Raw genomic sequence first — 21,300 nt, 5'->3', positions numbered from 1 at the left:
TTCTTTTTTCTTCCCTCTAATTATAAATCCTATATCCTTGAGCCATCTTATTACAGTCTTCCCTTTTATGTATATAAAACAATTATTGGTTTTACACTGATTTGGATGGAAACTTCATGTATACAAATAATGTATTTCCCTAGTGATATGTAGCTTCTCAAAAGATTTTACTTGAATTCTGTTTTTTTTCTCATTATGCAGAAGAAGAATTATGATCGAGTAATGAAAGCGCTGGATAGCATAACTTCTATCAGAGAAATGACACAAGTAAGTATACTGTCTTGTGGTCTTACACAGTTCATTATGTGTGGGTAGGATTATATTTTAAAATGTCTGAGTACTGACCACGGAGTGAAATGTAGATTTCCCTATTATATGGGGAATAATTAAAATCATAAAAGAATTGTTTTGTATTTAGAATGTTGTAGTTAAATTATATCACTGTATTGGTATGCTGAGATTTTTGAAGGGTAAGTACACAATTATAACCCTAATGCTTTATAACCCTTTAGGCTTTCACATAAAGATAAGGGCATTGAGCACATGAGGATACACTGGGATACTTAAAGAAGAGGTGAAATCTATTACCATCTTCCTGTAATGTCAATTTCAATTGATGATTGTAATTTCAAAACATTTTTATGTTAAAGTGACAACAAATATTCTTTAAGATGCAAATTTTGCATGCATATTTTCAATATAACACAGAACCTAAAACTTCTTTGGAATGCCAGACTCCCTTGAGCGGGTGAGTTCATATGTGTGGTCATTAGCAGTGCTCTGGTGGAAAAGTTTCCTGAGTGTGAATCAGGATTGGTTATGGAGATCTGATACATCCCTAGGCTGTATGTCTTCCCTTTTATGTATATAAAACAATTATTGGTTGAAATAGTTATAGGTCCAGCACTTGCCATGGAATTTCAGCACCTTTCCCCAACACAGATTTGGTGAGAGGGTTAAAACTCATCATTGTAAGTAGAAAATTATAATCCAAAAATTAACAACACACACTGTGTATACAGTTTGTATATAGAGCTTCAAGGTGTGTTGGTATCCGTTTTTGTTACTTGGACTAAAATACCTGCCATAAACAATTTAGAAGAAGAAAAGTGTATTTTGGCTCATGGTTTCAGTGGTACAGTCCATGGTCCATCCACTCCATTGTACCTGGCCTGATGTGAGGTCGAACATCATGGCAGAAGGGCAGAGTGAAGGAAAGCTGCTCAGCTGTGGCAGCTGGAAAATAGAGAGAACGAAAAGATATATTTCCCATGAGCACTCCCCCAGTGACTTCCTCCTCCAGCCCCATTCCACCTGTCTACATTTAAAACCAGTAGTCTCTTCCAGTTTTTAATCCATCAGATGAATCAGTCTTCTGACGAGGTTGTAGCTCTCCTATAATCATTTTACCTCTGAACATTCTGCATTGTCTATTACATCAGTTTATTGGGGGGCACCTCATATTCAAACCATTAGAAAAGGTTTGCACTTCATGAGGGATTGACCCTTTTGGGCCTATGATGAGACTTACTTGGGCCATTAATTTTCTCTGGGGAAGAAATAACTCCTGCCCCAGGCCTCACTGAGCTTCTGCATTACTCTCTCCTTCACCTAGCATCATCTCTACTCCTCTATTTGAAGGCAGTGCTCAAAAATTTTGTCTTTGCATTTCCAACTGTGAGTCTTAGTTCTTTTGATCATATAGTCAAATATTCACTCTTCATTCAGCAGGTGTGTCAGACCATGGTAAATAAGAGATCCTTTAATTTCCAAGTGATATTTACTTAAAAACTCCCATGTATTGTTCTATTTCCATACCTTTCTATATTATCTGAATTCTTCAAACAAGAATTTTTATTTGTATAAGCAAAGAAAACAATAAAATGTATTTCCACAAGGCAGGCCAAGAACTTTAATTCTGTGTCTCTACACAAAGTTAAACATTTTTAATCATGAAAAAGACTTTGGTATAGGGTATTTATACTATACCCTAGACCCAGATCATTCTAGGATTTAAAAATAGCTCAAACTCTGACTCTGAAATCAGCTCTCTGCCAAAAATTGCTTCTTGTATTCTGGGTCATGTGTAAGCTATTTTAATAGGAGGCCATGTAGACGATGGAGTCAGCCCTGGGAAGTCAGAGGCTGTATAACTGGCTCTACAACAATGTGGCCTGTGACCTTGGGCAAGCTGCTTAATTGTTTGGTGCCTCAGTGTCTTTGCTGCCTAGGTAGAAAAAGTAATGCTGCACCCTCTTTCAGAGTGTACTTCATAGAGGTGCTGTCAGATATTATTGCATCAGATTCTTTAAATCTTTCAAATATATAAATATAACATTATACTGTCCTATTTTCTAAAATATACTGTCCCATAGATAGCTCTGAATTGTTACAGGCAGAACTCTCTTTGTTCTATAAAATAGTTGTTTGGGTAAATTAATTTTAGAGAAGGATTGTTCTTTTGTAAATGGCTTTCTTATAGAAAGATCCATACCTCAGTCTATATCCCTAGGTATGAGCATGAAGAGTAGCTGTCACACGTTCTGCTTTAATGTTAGTTAAAATTAAATGGTCATTGTTAAAAACAAGTATTAAAGATGGCAGGACAGACTGTCAGCAGAGTACTGCAGCAAGGGAGAGACTGCATCATAAATTGAGCTCATCTCCAGTTAAGACGAAGGAGCCTGAAGTTTTTAAAGGTAGAAGAAAAGAACCAAGAGGGGCTATGAGAATGTGAAAAAGTGGGAACCAAAAGAGTGGAGTAGGGGCATTATGTGGAAATGGAAAGGTACAGAAAGGGCCAAATGAAAATTACTGAAAATGGTTTGGCAGGGTGGGTGGGTCCGGTGTACACTTTGTGATTTGCAGCATTGCAGTTTCTTGAGCAGGACTTAACAAGGGGTCTTGGTGGGGTAACCATCCTTTAGGGATACAGTCTAGTGCAAGTGTGGCAGGTGAGTCCTTTGTGCCTCATGGAAGTTCAAAGTTAACATCATCTTGGGGAACATGACTAGGGTGATTGCTGACATTCCACATTAAGGCAACAGATTTTTCAGTTTTAACTAGACTGTAGGCATGTCGTTCAGTCTGATTTTCCTGTTGTAGAAAAGGAAGAATGAATTTTAAAGACTAATCAAGGAGGAAAATGGCTTTTTTTTTTAATTTCCAGGCTCCATATCTAGAAATCAAGAAGCAAATGGATAAACAGGACCCTCTCGCTCATCCCCTACTGCAATGGTATAAAATTTTAGTTTTTCTTTTAATGAAAATAGCATCTTTTTCTACTGTTTGCTTGATGATGGGGACAGGTAGCCTATTTTATAAGCCTTGCAATGCTACAGATCCACAAGCCTATGAGATCTGGTGATTTTACAATCCAGGAGTCTTAATGACTCTCACTTTAATTAAAATGTATATATCACAAGGGGAAGAAAATGCTGCCATATGCACTATCAGGGGTGCACAATGTATTTGACAGCAGTTTGTCTATAGTCTCAGAAGATGTGATTAACTTAATTATGTGTTGAAGGCATTTTGGTTCACTTAATTTTCTAGTTCAATGAGGACTTTAAATTTTTTTGTTGTTGTTCAAAATGATGTCAATATCTTTTGTATATTTTGCTTCCTTAACAAGGACAGTGTAGATTTGATTAACCCCTCAGCTTGATCACTACAGAAGATACACTGTTTGTGTGAGCTTGATGGGGGATAAAGAAATAGTCCAGCCTGAATTCTGGAAGGGAACCAGACTATAGAGAGGAGAGGGGGCTATGAACTCACCTTGCTGGGATATCCACTTCAAATAATTTGCCTTTTTATTTCTCCTTTGCAAAATAAAGACAGTGGGGTTTATAAGGATTTTATGTACATGCCTCTTTGAAACCTCAAAGATACATAGGATTTCCCACTATTGCCATACAAATGTAGAATTATAAGAGATTTGTCAAGATGAATTCTTATTCCATGTTATAACCAGGAAGATTTAACAGAAATATATTTTGGCAAAGGAAAAAGAATATGGCTTCCTTAAGATTCTTATTTAATTGACACTTAGTTGAACTTTTATAATGCATACTTAGAATATAACAAGACCTTAACAAAAGTTAGGTGAGATTCTTATTTTTATTTGTTATGATCTATTATTAAAATTCTGATAAATTAAGTCTCATCCTTTGCAGTTTAAATTTTCTCATTATCATATTCAAAATAAAGGTGAAAATCTCAAATACATAGTTTTGGTTTTTTTAACCTCCTGAAGTTAGCCTGTTAACTTGTGATCCGTCGCTCCAGCTTCTCGGTTGCTCTTCTCTCAGGGAGAAGAAAACTTTATCAAAATGTCTTGCTTAGAGTGTCACCCCCTTACTATTTTATATACTGAAAAGCATAAAACAATCAATTTTTTCCAGATACATAATTATTTTCAGCTTTAATGTTTAAATGTGTTGACTCGTGAATGATGACACATATCAGCTCACAAGTATCCTCAAATAGTTAAACAAAATGACTCTCCATAAGAACCTTTTTTAAAAAATATTTTTAATTGTAAATGGACACAATACATTTATTTATTTATATATTTATATATCTATCATTTATTTATTTGTTTGTTTTTATGTATTGCCAAGGATCAAACCCAGTGTCTCATACATGCGAGACAAACACTCTGCCACTGAGCCACAATGCCAGCCCAAGAACTCATTTCTCAATTTAGGCAATGTAGAGAGAAGCAGAAGAATGAGATGCATGTGTCAGCCTCTAATGTTTGTAGGAATTATCGTTACCCAAAGTACTGTGTATCTAGAAACACTGATTCTGCTGATGTTTAAGTTTTTGCTTTTAAAAAATTCTATCTTTGTTAATTTTAAGTTCCTTCTCCTTGGTGTATATTTTCTTAGATTAAAATACCTTTTTTTAGAGCGCACTATAGGGATACGGCTGCATCAATGATTATAGCGGCACAATTCACAATAGCTAGACTGTGGAACCAACCTAGATGCCCTTCAATAGATGAATGGATAAAAAAAATGTGGCATCTATACACAATGGAATATTATGCAGCACTAAGAAATGACAAAATCATAGAATTTGCAGGGAAATGGATGGCATTAGAGCAGATTATGCTAAGTGAAGCTAGCCAAGCCCTAAAAAACAAATGCCAAATGTCTGCTTTGATATAAAGAGAACAACTAAGAACAGAACAGGAAGGAAGAGCATGTGGAAAAGACTACAGTAAACAAAGACGAATGGGGGGGAGAGAAACGGAGAGAGAAGGGAAAGCATATGGAAATGGTAGGAGACCTTCAAGGATACATAAAATTATAAGAGGCTATGAGGGGCAAGGGGGAGGGGAAAAAAAAGGGAGAGAATTGAACAACAGCAGGGGAGATAGAGAGGGAAGATGGGAGGGGAGGGGAGGGGAGGGGGGATAGTAGGGGTTAGGAAAGGTAGCAGAATACAACAGACACTAATATGGCATTATGTAAAAATGTGAATATGTAACAGATGTGATTCTGCAATCTATATTTGGGGTGAAAATGGGAGTTCAAAACACAATTTGAGTCTAATGTATGAAAGATGATATATCATGAGCTATGTAATGCTTTAAATAATCAATAAAAAATTAAAAAAAAAAAACCTTTTAAAATGCTACAAGCCTCAATGAATTCTAACTCTACTACATTGTAAGACTATAAATTAAGTTATCATATAACAGAAAACTGTTTCAAGTTATTCAAAAGAATCTTCATTTCTTCTCTAGAAATAAAACTTTATTTTCACTGAAAAAAAAATACCTTTTTTTGTTACACGAGTTCTCTAAATGATTTCAGGAAATAAGCCAAATGTAACTAAATGAAAATATTATGGAATTTATTGTATGACACAGCAAAAATAAGTTTTAATCACCTGCTAACCCAGAAGAAAAACTTTAAATATATTTGGCATATATTATAACTGACTGATTTTTAATTTCAGGGTTATTTCAAGTAATAGGTCACATATTGTGAAACTGCCAGTTAACAGGGTAAGTAAGTAATTTCTTTACATATGCACACCAATATGGGAGGAGAACTTAATAATTGGGAAAATGAGGCCTGTGATTTTTAGGCATCCTCTCCAAGAACAGAGGTAGACAGACTCAGGTTAAGTCTTAATTCATCAGTTTGAAATTACCATTTGAAATCACTCTGAAACCTCAGCAAATTAAGATATCAAAATGCAAATTCAGGTTGATGCTTAACTTTTAAACAAATAAAAACATCCAATATAATTTAGTCATTCCACAGTGATAGAAAAGCATTTTCTGGAGTTTCATCAGAGGAACATGAATGTGCTTTTTAATTATTGTTAGTTTTATATTGGCACATTGTACCTTCCCATGTCTAAGAAGATGTTGTTTCCAGTTTCTTATTCATTTGGCTAATAAGATTAGAAAACAATATTAATAAACATCTAATGGACTCTAACTTCATTTCTGATTCTCACCTGAAAGTAGTACTAACAGTCTGTTTCTTGTGTACAAATCTGTGTTTAAGTCTGTGTAAAAATCTGTGTAACTGTGTTCCTAGGAGAAAGGGATTTCACCTAGGAACAGTTAGAATATTTTATCAAGCAATTAATCCAAAAGATTTTGCTTTCTTTTCATGATCAAAGGGCAAAACTATATTTGAATGTAGGTAATTTTCACTCTTAAGAATACATACAGATAAAGCATAGTGGTAATTTTTGTGCTTTTAAAATAATGAATTTTTTTTTTAAGTTTCTGCTTCCCAACTACAGAATATTCTCTCAGATGAATAGATAGTGTACATTTAGGGTATTCAATTAAAAAAAGTCTTGGAAAGAAATTTAATTTAGAAAGCAGATCTTTTTGAGTATGATTCCATTATATATTCCAAATATAAGTGACTTTGGATTATCTGTTCTTTTCCATTGGTGTACAGAATTATCAGTCATATAAGTAATTCCATGTGATTCATCATTTACACGTGGTTTTTAAATATATTTTAGGAATTAGTTTTTTTAATGAGATAGTGTAAAATCACTATATATTGAAACTGGATAACTCCTAAACCAGTAAAATTTGAAATTGTCATCTGCCTGATTATGTGTTAAATTTGACATGTTTTTGTTTATCATTATTTTAAATGGCAGCAATTGAAGTTTATGCACACTCCACATCAATTCCTGCTTCTCAGCAGTCCACCAGCCAAAGAATCCAATTTTAGAGCTGCTAAAAAACTCTTTGGAAGCACCTTTGCATTTCAGTGAGTATGGCTTCATGTTGATGGAGGTGTGTTCCACCTAGTTTTCAGAAATATGTGGGAATCAATAGTTGACTATGAATTTTGAATAGTCACCTACACACTGACTTGGAAATCAGGACTTTGAGAGGCATCATGACTTATACTATAACTACTTTTTTAAAAAATCATTGATTTTTCTGGTTTTGCTCTTTCCTTCCTATACTTTGTTTTTTTTAGTGGCTCACACATTGAAAACTGGCACTCCATCCTGAGGAATGGCCTGGTTGTTGCCTCTAATACACGTCTGCAGGTATAGTTTCTGAATGCTTTAATAAGATGATTCTTCAGTATTGAGATTCAGTAAGCAATCCTGAGGGTGTGTTTTTACTGGTAAAAGGGGAGGCATGTAAGCTTTCAAATATTGTATGGAATTTCTAATACATACTAGTTCATTTTCACAAAATACCTGACACAAAGTTGATCTATATTTAATGAATAGAAAAAGAAAAGTGAGTTTCCTATGAGAAAACAGTTTAAGTCGCGCTTTGAAATTAAGTAGAAAAATTATCATGACAAAATAAAATCATATATATGTTATATCTGTTATTCCAAAATTTGTTTTTTGAATACTCAGCCTCAGTGTGAATTCTTTTGGAGGAGAAAGTGTAGGAGCTGGCACGGTTGTGCAGGCCTATAATCCCTGTAGCTAAGGAGGCTGAGGCAGGAGGATTGCCAGTTCAACGCCATCTATAGCAACTTGGCAAGGCCCTAAGTGACTGTCTCAAAATAAAAACATTGAAAAAGGTCTGGATATGTGACTCAGTGGTTAACTGCTCCTGGGTTAAATTCACAGTACCAAAGGATAAAAAATGTAAAAAAAAAAAAAAAAAAAGTGTATCAATAGGCAAAGTGGATATCGGCTGTCAAGGAGCCATCTGATACCTGCTTTTCAGAATCCAACACAGTACTCAACATTACCAGGATCATAATGTGACTGTAGTCCTCATCTTCATGCACACTACACTTCACTCTCTCTGATAGAGCTGAATTTTTCATTATCACCACAATGTAATGATATTTGAAGTGATGCAACTAAATATAAATGTCCATCAGTACACATTTATTGAATTAGTATTCAGTTCATACAAACAGAGTATAAGGGCCCTAGAGCAGATGTTAAGAAAGACTTTCATTATTCTAATTATTCCGTAGACCAGTTGAAGATTTTCAATTAATGAAACTCCTTTTAACTTGAAAAATTTAGAAGATAATATGAGTGGGATGGAATTGTTATATAATGAAAATCTGAGTAGGCACTTTGTTTATATACTAGCATGTGAGTGCTAATCAGAATGTGTTCCCATGTATTTCAGCTAGTTTTGATTTGGAATTTTAGATTCATTAACATAAAAATCCACTTGAGTATTTTATATTGTAAGTGACTGTCACTAGTGGGGTGGAACACATTCATTCAAGTCTCCTTTTCCTCTGGCTGTCATTTTTCAGTTATCAACTCTGCATTTTAAGAGTACAAGGATGTTAGTACTATTTTCAAATTAGACCTTGGAAGAGGAGCACTATCATTTTTCTAAGACTTAATGTTCCAACATGAAACTGATTGCCTTCTTTTGTTGAATATTATCATCTAAAACATTGACTGACCTCCCTTTATCCCATGTCTTCTCATTTTAGCTTCACGGTGCAATGTATGGAAGTGGAATCTATCTAAGTCCAATGTCAAGCATATCATTTGGTTACTCAGGTAATGCTGTATTTTATTTCTGTCTTCCAATTAATTAAGTTCTTATTTACTTATTGTTATATGCTCTAGGAACAGTTTAGCATCAATTGAAATTTATTGGTATATTTAGGTTAAATTCATTTGATAAATGAAAGAAGCAGAACAAAGCTCAAAGGATGACTTGCTAATATCTTGAAGAAATCGTGGAGAAAATATATTTGAGGATAGATTAAGAGCATGTGTTGAGGGGGAACCTGTAAGTTCAAAATATGGAAAGTGTGGTTACCAAATTGTTAGCACTGACGCTTCTTGTGTGGTAGAATTTGTGATGATTGCTTCATTCTATTGTTTTCAAAATTTAAGCATAAAGCACTTATGCTCATTATTAAGAGATTAAAATCCCATTGAATTTTTAAAGTAACAGATGAAAATTTCCCTACAACCTCAGTATTGGGAATATTTTCCTTTACTATTCTAAGTACTGTCACACTCATACTACTGCCGCCCATGCATTTTCAGGAGATGTTTTTCACATGTTTCCTAAAATTTTAAGTCTTGGTATCCCTGTGATATAGGAGAAAATACTTATGTGAAAAAAAAAAAGTTTATGCTCTTGCAACCATAGCAAGTTGTTTCTTACTGATGGAGGAATAAAACTAGAACACTTGAAACTAGATTTATAATTAGAAGTATTAAAACAACAGCAATGAAAAAAATGTAAGAATATGCAGATGGAAAGAAAACTTTAAAAACTTCCAGGGCTGGGGATGTGGCTCAAGCAGTAGTGCACTCGCCTGGCATGCGTGCAGCCCGGGTTCGATCCTCAGCACCACATACAAACAAAGATGTTGTGTCCGCCAAAAAACTGAAGAATAAATATTAAAAAATTCTCTCTCTCTCTCTCTCTCTGTCTCTCTAAAAAAAAAAAATCCAGATTTGCAAGATAATGGAAAAAGGAAAACTAGAATAAGAAATGTCATGAAAAAAATATTCAAGTAACTACTGCTATGTATGTAGCGAACCACCCTAAATCTGGGGTTAAACAACTTTCTTATGTTCATAGATTACTTTCTTTGTCATAGACGCTACTCAGGTGGTTCTTATACTGCTAAGTGTCCACTGTGTGGTGCCCAGCTGATGGGTTGTGCTCATTCACAGTCCAAGAATGGGTTAGAATAAACACCCCAAGATCCTAGAGGTGGCCTGTCCAATGTGGTGAGCCCAGGGCAGTTGGATTTGTTACTTTGTTACTTGGACTTTCCAGAGTGCCCTAAGAGCAACAGATGCCTTTCAAACAGCATTTCTAATCTATTTTCAAAAGTCACATAGAGCAGTTACAAACCATTCTGTATTAAAGAGTTGGGGAACTGGATACCAGCAAGTGGCCTTACAGTATGGGCTGAGGACTACTGTTGTGCTGATCTTTGAAATATATTAGACCAAAGTAACACCAAGAAAATAAATACCAGGAAATAAAAGACTGTATAGAGATAGGAAATAAAACACCAAAGTTTAAAGAAGAAAACAGTTTAATCAGACTCTAAATTTTATTTAAATATGAAAAGCTAAAACATAATTAAATAAATAAAAACCCTCAACATAGATAATAAAAAGCACAACAAATCATCAAATACTGTTACTTTCTGCTTCTTATACTGATCTATAGACTCTTTAAATAGTGAAGACTGAAGAGAGGTACTGTGGGGATGCATGTCAGATTTTGTCTGTATGCATTTATCTGGAGAGAGAGAGACAGAAAGAGAAAGAGGTTGGCAATATAGTTGAATAGAGTGCTTGCTTGGCATGTGTGAGGCCCAGGATTTGATCCTAAGTTGTTGTGCCCCACCACCTACACAGTAAGAATCACTACGGCAAGATGTAGTTGGTTAGAGGATGGAACATGTCCTGCATTGGATACCAGTTGCCTTTCCCTCAGACCTTGCTCCCTGAAATTCTAGGCCTATTTGCACCCACCTCTGCATCTTTTTGCTGTTATGTTAGCTAGAATTCTAGATGGTACATGAGACAAAAAATAAGGGCAAGAGTTAAATACATTTTACAGATTTGCTCTTCTCCTTAAGGCATTTATTGAAACAAACAGAAATCATTAGGTGTCTCAATTTCTGGTTTAGAAAATCAAACAGTTTCTAATAAGTCTAGATTTAAATATTCAAAACAGATAAATATTTTGGTTTTGCTTTTCTAAACTTTCACGGTAAGAAATCATTCATTAACTAAGTAAGTGAAGACTTTTGACTATCACAGACAAAAATCTTTGATAAGTTTTTATTGTTGTAGTATTTGGTACTGGAGATTGAACCCAGGGGCACTTAACCACTCACTGAGCTACCTCCCCAGCCCCTTTTAATATTTTATTTAGAGACAAGGTCTCACTGAGTTGCTAAGTGTCTTACTAAATTGCTGAGACTGGCTTTGAACTCGTGATCCTCCTACCTCAGTCTCCCAAGCCGCTGGGATTACAGGTGTGTGCTACCACACCTGACAAAAAAATTTTTTAAAACTATCTTTTAAGATTATTCTAATTTTATGCAAAAGAATTTTCTGTCCCTGCTTTCTATACAAAGCAAAACAAACTGAGATTCCTACTTCCTAACTCACCCAGGACTTCCCAGACCTCTGGCCATCCACTCCAGGTTCCAGGGCACAGCAGCTATTCCTTTGTGATCCCATTGTGACCATGTCTGGCCTGATGTGACCAGACCTTTGCCTAGAGTAGAATTTTACAACGTAGATGATTTATACTTCGAGCTTCCTCATATAGCTTTGTCCTTAAATTATCATTTTGCTGATGTTTTCAGGGATGAACAAGAAGCAGAAGGTATCAGCCAAGGACGAGCCAGCTTCGAGCAGTAAAAGCAGCAGTGCATCACAGGTGTTGTAGTGACTCAAGTGACTGCACACAATTAGTGAACCGTGGCCTCGTTAGCCAGCAAGACTTCCATAAATACTCAGGCTTATTAAGTCTACAAAAATTATTTTAAGTAATCGTTATTCAAAAAGAATAAAACTCACCCAAAAATGTAATAAGCGAATTGCCTCTATAAAATAATTATTCGACAGATATTTATTGATCTCTCACTCTAATTCCAGAGACTTTCCTAGGCATTAGGGAACAGCAGTGACCCAAAACAGACAAATACTCTTGTCCTCTTGATCTTGCATTCTACTGAGGGGACAATAACAAATTAAAAATATATTTATATAAATAGGATGATAGATAGTATAGAAAAATAAATCAGGGAAAACAAGACATTTAATGTTGCATTTTATATGGGAGAATCAGGAAAGATTCTCTGAGAAAGTGATATTTGAGTTCAGTCTTGTAGATGTTGAATGTAGGACTATGTGTCTTTCTGGGAAAAGAATATTCCAGTCAGAGAAAAGGGTAAGCACAAATCCCATGTTATTTCAGAGAAAGCAGTATATGCTACAAAAATTGTTAAATATCTTGAAGAATAATGTGATTTTAAATTAAAAGGAGTATAGCTAATCTAGTATTGGAAAGCAAAAGAGAAAACCCCAGATTTTCTATATAAGATGTTTTTGAAGCCTCTATGGCTTAGTAAATGATGCTATAAAAATGAGTTGATTTTTAAATAGTTAGATGATCTGGAATGATTGATTGTATTGTTTGAAAAGATTGTGCAAATCTAATTTTGTTTACCTGGAAATAAAGATGCAAGACTTTAAAGTTTGAGTTCCAATTGTATGTTGTGAGACTACTGAACCCTGATTTTAGAACTGTTTTGGTTCAGTCATCTTGTGAGTAATAGTGATTATGTAGAGAAGAGAAATTGATAAAACAAAAATAGCTGGGTATTAAGAGTGTAAGGATATTGGTGCTAGTCTAGATAGGCCTTCTCCCCTGGACCCATCTTATGACTATTATTTTTTTTTTTCAATGATAAACAGTTTTTTCATTACGGTGACTGCCCCATTTTTACTCTAATTTTTAAATTGTTTTGGAATTTAGTCACAGAAAAAAGGACAACAATCCCAATTCCTGCAAAGCCGTAACTTAAAATGCATAGCCTTATGTGAAGGTAAGTGCCATTAGTTATTTCTTTATCTTATCTGAATTTAAGAATGCATGTACATTTACTAAGTTCACATGATGGAACAGAGAAAAAGCATTATTTCCTGTGACCATCTCAGAGAGCCCAGATGGAAAATGTGTACCATACAGATTTTAAAGGTTAAAAAACCAAATTGCAACACTGGCAAGAATTCAGGCAGTGCTGTATTTTATTCCTGGCAGATATTTCAAAATGTTACTTGATCGGAAAGATAAAATTAATGCTCATCTCCTTTGTTAATGTTTTACCTTCCTGTCTAAGTTGATGTTTTGATGGTGTGATGAAAATCTTGATAAATGAGCCAAACATTGAGAACCCAGTAAGTCTTTCTGTTCCAACACTGAAATTATTCTTTTAATTTGGGACTTAGGACAGAAAAATTTACAAGTAATTTGCGAGATCATGTAGTTTTCTTTGTTCTGCTCTAAAATTCGACTTTGGCTAAAAATTTGTTTTCTTCTTCTTTTGTTAGGAGCTTTAGTAGCCATAGCCACTGTCAACTGTGTTTTAAGTTTTCAACTTGAGAGTTTCGTAGGGCATCAAGTTGCTCTCAGAGTAATTCTTATGTGAAAACCTGTTTGTTTTCAGTGATACCCGAATGAATGATTTTCTTCCTGTTACACCAGTTCTCATTCAGATCATAAAGTTGTTACATGGCCTTTCATTGTTTTCACCACATTTCTTAAAAGCTAATTAGGTTTAACCCTTTTTTATATGCCGAGTTGTATGTGATTTTTATTTATTTTTTAAATTATTAATTAATTATTTTAACTAGGTATGTATGACAGCAGAATGCATTTTGATTCATTGTATACAATTTTAGCACAACTTTTCATTTCTCTGATTGTACATGATGTGCATCACACCATATGTGCCGTCATACATGTACCTACGGTAATGATGTTTATCTCATTTCACCATTTCAAAGATAAGGAATATAGTAATGTGGAATGGACTAGCATTCCTTTAGAGTAAAATAATTCTTTAATTTTATCTTTCATTCACAGTGATCACCTCACCTGACCTGCACAAACATGGGGAAATATGGGTTGTCCCAAATACGGATCATGTCTGCACACGGTTCTTTTTTGTGTAAGTGAAAATGCTCAAATTTGTGTTACTGTCTTTTCACAAATGAGGTGATAGGTAATTGAACTTACCACCAACTTAATGCTTTTGTTTTATTTCATTAAGCATAATGAAAAAATGATTGTTGAAAACTTGTGGTTAGGGTTGGGGTTGTAGCTCAGTGGTAGAGAGCCTTGCACCTGTGAGACCCTGGGTTCAGTCCTCAGTACCACATAAAAATATATGAATAAAATAAAGGTATTGTGTCCAACTGCAACTAAAAAAAAATAAATGTTAAAAAAAAAGAAAACCTATGGTTAAATACTTTAGAAAAACTGAAGATGGCTATTAGCATGGCCCTGGAGTAAAGCACTGTCTCTTTAACCATCTCTGTGAACTTCATTAATAGATTAAAATATTTTTGAACTGTGAATGAAGAAGACAATGATGAAAATTTTCTAAGATTCATATTCCTTATCATACCAGCTGTCAATGAAGTGAATTGTTATTTTTGGGTACAGTTGTTTCAAAAAAATTGTGAAAATACAAAACCATTACTTTTCATTCCTCCATAATAGATGCAATAGATTAGTCTAATTTTCACCCCACCCCTTGATGCCCAACCCTTTTTCCCTCTCTATTCTCACCTTATCTGTGAGCCTGGCACAGAAAGGATTTCAGGGAAGGGTTGAATATATTGCTTCTATACATTATGTTAGTTACTAAAAACAAACTGAAAAGATGATCTGGTTTATTTTGTAAGCCATCTCACAGTGATAGCATCGAGGTTGATTATTAATATACTGTATGTCCATGGCACCCTGTGCATACAGCATTTAATCCATTAACTTGATGACAGATTATTTACAATGAAACTTTTGTAAGTGACCTGCTTTTCTTTTGGATGCTATGAAAACCATAGATTTTCTTATTTACTGGCTATGATTTTTATCTTAAGGGCGAAGTAGCAGTGAGCATAGTGGAAAGAGCCCTCCCATTGATCTAGTTTTAATGAGAGCTTGACACAAATTAGTAAGATGAATTTTCTCAACTGCATAACCTCTAAAATGAGAATAATATTCCCACCTGTATCAGTCAGAAGCCCAATAGCAAACAGATGGCCCATGGAAAAACCCATAATTTTTATCATCCACTATTAGATTATTTGCAATGGTATGATTTTAAGGGAACATCAGGTCTAGTATAGTAACTTGGGTCTAATTGCACCAGAATCCTTAGATATCTTAGATCCAAAGGACAAAGAAAGAAAGCAGACTTTCTGGGAATCCCCATCGTGCCATAGCTGAAGGACAATAATATGGATGCAGTCCATGCAGATCAGCCTCCTGGGGCAGAAGGAACATAAAGCAGGATTCCAGAGGAGCTGAGGGCTACTGGGCAGATTGTCTGCACACACTGAGGATTAATTTAGACCAGCACAGGTCTCTGTTGAAAAACTCGTTAAATATTTTTTTCCCTCTTCTCTCTTGGCTATCTTGGTTATAACCCATTGTTCAGAAGAGTGCCCTTCTAAAAGAAAACTCTAATTGTAAAATTATTTCACTAAGTCATTTGAGGATTTTGTTAGAAAAGTAATCCTCAGAGTCCTTTTCATTAATCTACTCCCTTTGCTTCTTAAAACAGTTCAGATTTACTGAGCAAAACAATCTTATATATGGAAGTAGGCGGACCATTTCCAATACTTTTTTGAAATTTTTTTGTTCATAAAATACAACTATAGGGGCTGGGGTTGTGGCTTAGTGGCAGAACACTTGCCTCACACATGTGAGGCACTGGGTTTGATCCTCAGTACCACATAAAAATAAATAAACAAAACAAAGATGTTGTGTCCATGTATAACTAAAAACAAAATGATAAAAACACAATAAAATAAAATAAAAACAAACTATAGGGATATGTGGCGCGAGGGGGGGCATTTATTGGAGAGAATTTCTGCACCAGTGAGGAGTAGGGAGAGAAAACATTTTGGCTACACTCACTTTCCAAATAATATAAAGGAAAGAAAATATTTTAAGATAATTTTCATTGCTTTATGAACACAAATGATATTTCATTCTTTTTCTTTGCTCCCTCAGAGAAAAGAGACTCCTTAAGGAAAACTGATAAAATTCAGAACACATCAAAGGGAAAATCCTTTTTAATTACAACTGTTTCTTTCTTTGTAAGAAGTATTATCACAGAGTTCTATTGGTGTTCCTCATGAGTGGCAATGTCTGTGAAAAAATAAATTGATGAGTGATCTGAATTATCAGGCAAACTCAATTTGAAAATTTTTATATTTTTATTTAATATTTTATATTATGCCATCTCTGATGTTTGAAACTTTGTCTAATAGCTAGGATATAAGTTAATGTGTTTCTGTTTAACTTATCATAGGTGAAAATATTAAGTCAAAATAACTTCAATGCTAATCTGATTTCCCAAAGACAAGGAGGTAATAAAATAGTCATTTAGTATCATAATCACATTGTTTCAAATGACTAAACAACACAGAATAAAGAAAAATTCTTGGAAAACTTTTGGGGAGTAGACTGTTTATCAGAAAAAATGAAACCTCTCAGGGGGAAAAAATAGGATAATGAGAAGTTTGAAAACATTTCACTGGTCAGTTCTGAAATGAACAAACTTAATTAAATATAAATGCTCCAGGCAAAACGAAATACTTCAGATGTTACAAACAGATCCCAGCCAAGTGTTAGCATCTAGAAATTGTCAGCAAAGCTTGATTGTGTTAATAACCTTGAGAAGCTTACCCAAGAGGATGTGAAAAATGAAGTATGTATATTGTGCTCTGCTCACTTATAACAAAAGTGAATGAGGAATGCTAGAGAACAGATGAGAACTTTATATTGAATTTGAGTAAAATAGAAAACCTGAGAAAAAATAAATTGATGATTTGGCCCAGCTTTCCACAACTGCCATGTGAACATGTCCTTTAGAGATGGAGATACTCTGTCCCTAAGCTGTCTGCAGATCAAGCAAAGTTTCAGAACCACTAGGTTTCCTGCTTTTTTTTTTTTTTTAAATATGACAACCTATGTGTATAATACTTCACTCTTTGATTTAGAGCAGGTAGATCTACTAATGAATTGTTTTCACATTTCAATTCTTAAACACATTTAGGGTATGTATCCTCTTCCTGTTTCTCAGAACATTTTAGGAAGTTCAGAAATTTAAGAATAGGAAGGACCACATAAAATAGTCTGAGAAAAATGGTACTGAGCATTTTTTATTCCTTGAGTCAAGCAGATTTTAGTGCTAAATAAATTTCAGGAATGTCTATACAAAGTCTATTTTATCTTTAGAGATGTAGTTCAAATACCTCCTCTTTCACAAAACTCCTAGGCAAAAGTAGCCTGTCTTACTGATATTTCTGTGACACATGGAAGCACTGCCATTTAAATTCCATTTATTTTTCAAAGAGTCCTTCCTCTGTCTTCTGCATTTCTTGGAGCACATGACACAGTACCTCATGCATAGTTTCTGGTCAGTAAAATTTTAATGAATGAACAAAAATAATGGCAGAAAGGAAAGAAAATATTTCTAATTATGTATAGTTTTTATTTGGGGTCAAAACAAAGTTTGAAATTTATCTAAAGATGCAGATGAAATGTATAATGACCTTTAAGTGAAATAAAAGTGATCTTTGTTTATGAATTTACAAAAGGTAGACAGCCTTCAGCTGCATATACCATGGAGAGATGACTTGTTCATAATGTTAGAAGGCAAACCATTTAGTGGTTGCACAACAGGGCTGGGATGTGGCTCGGTGGTTAAGTGTCCTCCTCTCTCCTAGAAATACACCCATGTCTGCTCCTTTTTTTTTTTTTTTTTTTTGGACAGTCTTTCATTTTCCATAATCTAAATCCTAGAGAGAGCTAGTCTGATTGTCTTGGTAAGACACTTTTATCAACCTACCATTGAGTCTTCAAGCCAGTCTGCCTCTTCTATCTCAGCTCAGAATATGAATAGCTTAGCTCTTGCCTTTGGTCCAGTAAATCTAAGCAACATGCTTTACTGAATCAGTAAAATATACCTTTACACAGTCTATCACAATGATTCTATTTGAGCAACTCTAAATCATTTCATTAACATCTTTGGTTCTTAACAGAACATTTACTGTTGGATATCCTCAGAAAATATTTATAGTTGGGTTGTGTTCCAGATATTCATTCTGTGTATTACAGTAATGTTTCACTGTGGGGTGATATGATACATGTATGCGCAAAAGTCTTTACACACACACATCTATAGAGAAAGTGCTGAGTATATCTAAAATAGCAAACTTGTCCAAAAATCTTGGAGTTTAGACTTGGTGCAAGTGGAATTATCACTTAAACTTGGTAACTGAGCAGTGGATTATGTAAAGAACTAAGTTCTCATTGCTGGCTGTCATTTATTTCATTTTTCTATGTTGTACTATCTCAGGAGAATTTAAGTATAGTACAGAAAAGACAGTGTAATGCATTAATCTTTGAGAAGCTGCCTGTGCCTGTTTGGAAGTAATTACTGCTTATCTAAACCTTCTGTCTTGAAACCATTTTTATACAGTAAAATTAATTGATTACCTATTTCACTCTCTATCACCATGAAAGTTTGAAAATTCACTCTTTGGAAATTCTTATTCCCCAAGTAAGTTTATTTGAGGAAAGATATTATCTAAAATGTAACCTTTTTTTCCAAAGAATTTAGTGATTTCCGTCCTTTAATATCCTATCTTCACTTTTATTACTAAGCTATACTTAGCAGGCTTGCATTCTTATGTAAAATGCCAGCATAAATAATGTGTCGCAGTCAGACTAAACAGAGCAAGTAATGAATGATAAGTAAAAAGCACAAATTGATTATAGCTGAATAATAATTAGAAAGGTGGGCATGGTAGAGAACAGTGGTAGAAAGTGAAGTGCATGTTGTTAATCAGAAAAGAAAGAAATCATTGTAGTAAGAGTGGATTAAGAAGTCTAGGATCTTAAGAAGTCCAGGATCTAAGGAACACCTTAGAATGGTATATTCTTTGCAGTTGGTTTCTTAACAACTCCTCTGGGAAATGCTTGTAATTCTGAAGTCACAGGGGTTCCTCTTGCAGCTCAGATAGTACTTTTATGTGTGAATGAACACATTAAAATTAAAATGGAAGAGGAAAGGATGACATGGAATAACAGGTTGTTGTGTGTTTAGTCATGAGATAATAAATACAACAGGAAAATAACTGGTTCTTTTTTTTATTCCCTTTTTTAATTCCTTTTTTTAAAATTCCTGTATCAGATAGCAATTTTTTTATTAGTTGCTCATGAAACCATTTTAAATGCTGCCATCTTTTAATATATTTGTATGTTTTTGTGTTTTCTGTTTTAGCTATGAAGATGGCCAAGTGGGAGACGCAAATATTAACACACAGGAAGGGGGCATTCACAAAGAGATCCTCCGAGTAATTGGTAATCAAACTGCTACTGGTTAAAGGACCACCATTTAATTAATATGATTTGAAAGCCTTCCTCGTGTTCAAAGCTGGATTTTGAACTGAAGAAGATGATAAAATAATTTGTTGTTATTATAAACAAAATTAACCCTTTGAATACTGATTTTTTTTCTTAGTATTTCTAAGTATCTTATTAAATACCTAAAATGGTATAAATTTATCAACTGTAGGGGTATGAAATCTAGTAATAAAATTACAACAGCACGGAAACTGAAGTTTGGGTTGCATACACAATAAACAGATTGAAAAAACAGTTTTGTGCTGATATTTTTATATTAAATTCTTTAATTGGATATTTGGTATTATATACCGACATTTTAGGGTACCAAACTAGAATTGAGAACATTTTATAATGGCATCTAAATTATCAGATACTTTGTAATAAGTATAATGTTTGCACATTCTGATGTGCTATATAATTAGTTGATGAACATTTGAATATTTCAGGAGGGATGTTGTCTATTATCCTATTTTTTCTTATTAAAAAACCAGTTAGATCCTAGGAGCAGTATTTTGCCAAAAATATGTAACAATACATATGTAGATTCACACATCAAGATGTGTGATTATGCGTATGTGTATGCATATTCACATATATGCAGTATGACAATAGAGATGACATATGTAGCTTCACCTTTCTATCCTCATTCGATGAAGAGAATATTCAGTAAGCAGTAATTCTGAATAAGCACCAAGATATGAGCCAAATTTACCACTATTCATTTATACATAGTATTTGCTGACAGTTTTCCCTATTGGTTTAAAGAAATGTAACTTTGGTCAAGTTCTAAGTCATTTAAAATATTACCTGAAAGTATTTGGGCAACATCAGTGCCCCATCAGACTAAGTCTATATTCAAATGATCACATGAAAGAACTCAGAATGGAAAGAAACGGTGTATACTTTTTATTTCCTATAATGGAACATTTTTTAAAATTTTATTTATACCACACCAGCATTTTTGTATTTGTTCATCTAATACCTCTGCTTATTTTTTTCATATTGAGAAAGATGACAAACTTTGAAGCTTCTTTTATATTAAAAGAATACAAATAAGTTTATAGAGAACAATAACACCAGTTCTCAGCATTTCCTTTTCCAGAGTCATGTGCTCATCCAAATCCTTTCTTTTGAGTCCTATTATTTTAAGTTTCAACTGACAGTGTTTATTTCCCTACATGATGTATTTGGGATCAGGCCATTCATGAAAGCAGTTTAATTAGTGAGTCTGCCTCCATTCAAACTCTGAATCAAGGCTCATATCTGATTTTAATTTATGTGGAAATAAAAAATACCAATGTATAGTCATTTGCAAGTATAATGTGATAACTTCTGTGTTTATTCCCTTTGTCTGGCATAAAAGGTGAGAAAAAGGTCATACACCTTGAGAAGGGCTGCAGTTAAGGAAGTATTTACTAATCTTTGTTTTTCTTATACTATAAGTAGTTGATAAGCCACTTATTTCTGCAAAAAAAAATAGTCTTATAGAGGTTGGGATATTGATCATTTTGATAGTATTTACTTAAGATAGTGTTTTGACTGGTGCCTCTGAACTCAGGAGCAGACTGAGGGATAATGTTAACATGGTAAGGCCAAGTTAGTGTTCTGTGATTTGAAGACTTTGGGGACAAGAGGACCACTTGCTTCTT

The 21,300-nt window shown here is 34.2% G+C and overlaps 1 protein-coding gene across 4 annotated transcripts in view; it reads left to right on the top strand.

Annotated features, from left to right (window-relative positions):
* PARP8 (poly(ADP-ribose) polymerase family member 8) overlaps positions 1-19,739 on the top strand; it is a 177,247-nt gene extending 157,508 nt beyond the window's left edge. For all 4 annotated transcript variants that reach the window (XM_081280686.1, XM_081280687.1, XM_081280685.1 and 1 more), the window contains 10 exons: positions 202-267; positions 3,170-3,237; positions 5,974-6,022; positions 7,153-7,265; positions 7,482-7,554; positions 8,937-9,006; positions 11,805-11,878; positions 12,980-13,049; positions 14,090-14,174; positions 19,527-19,739. In XM_081280686.1, the coding sequence (XP_081136812.1) occupies positions 202-267; positions 3,170-3,237; positions 5,974-6,022; positions 7,153-7,265; positions 7,482-7,554; positions 8,937-9,006; positions 11,805-11,878; positions 12,980-13,049; positions 14,090-14,174; positions 19,527-19,629 (771 nt within the window). In that variant the 3' untranslated portion in view covers positions 19,630-19,739. The remainder of the gene's footprint in view (positions 1-201; positions 268-3,169; positions 3,238-5,973; positions 6,023-7,152; positions 7,266-7,481; positions 7,555-8,936; positions 9,007-11,804; positions 11,879-12,979; positions 13,050-14,089; positions 14,175-19,526) is intronic.
* Positions 19,740-21,300: the final 1,561 nt, after the last annotated feature.

Source organism: Spermophilus citellus (assembly GCF_964194105.1).
Source record: "Spermophilus citellus genome assembly, chromosome: 1".
NCBI lineage: Eukaryota > Metazoa > Chordata > Mammalia > Rodentia > Sciuridae > Spermophilus > Spermophilus citellus.
The sequence above is the reverse complement of the archived record's forward strand: the minus strand, read 5'-3'. Positions and strand labels throughout refer to the sequence as shown.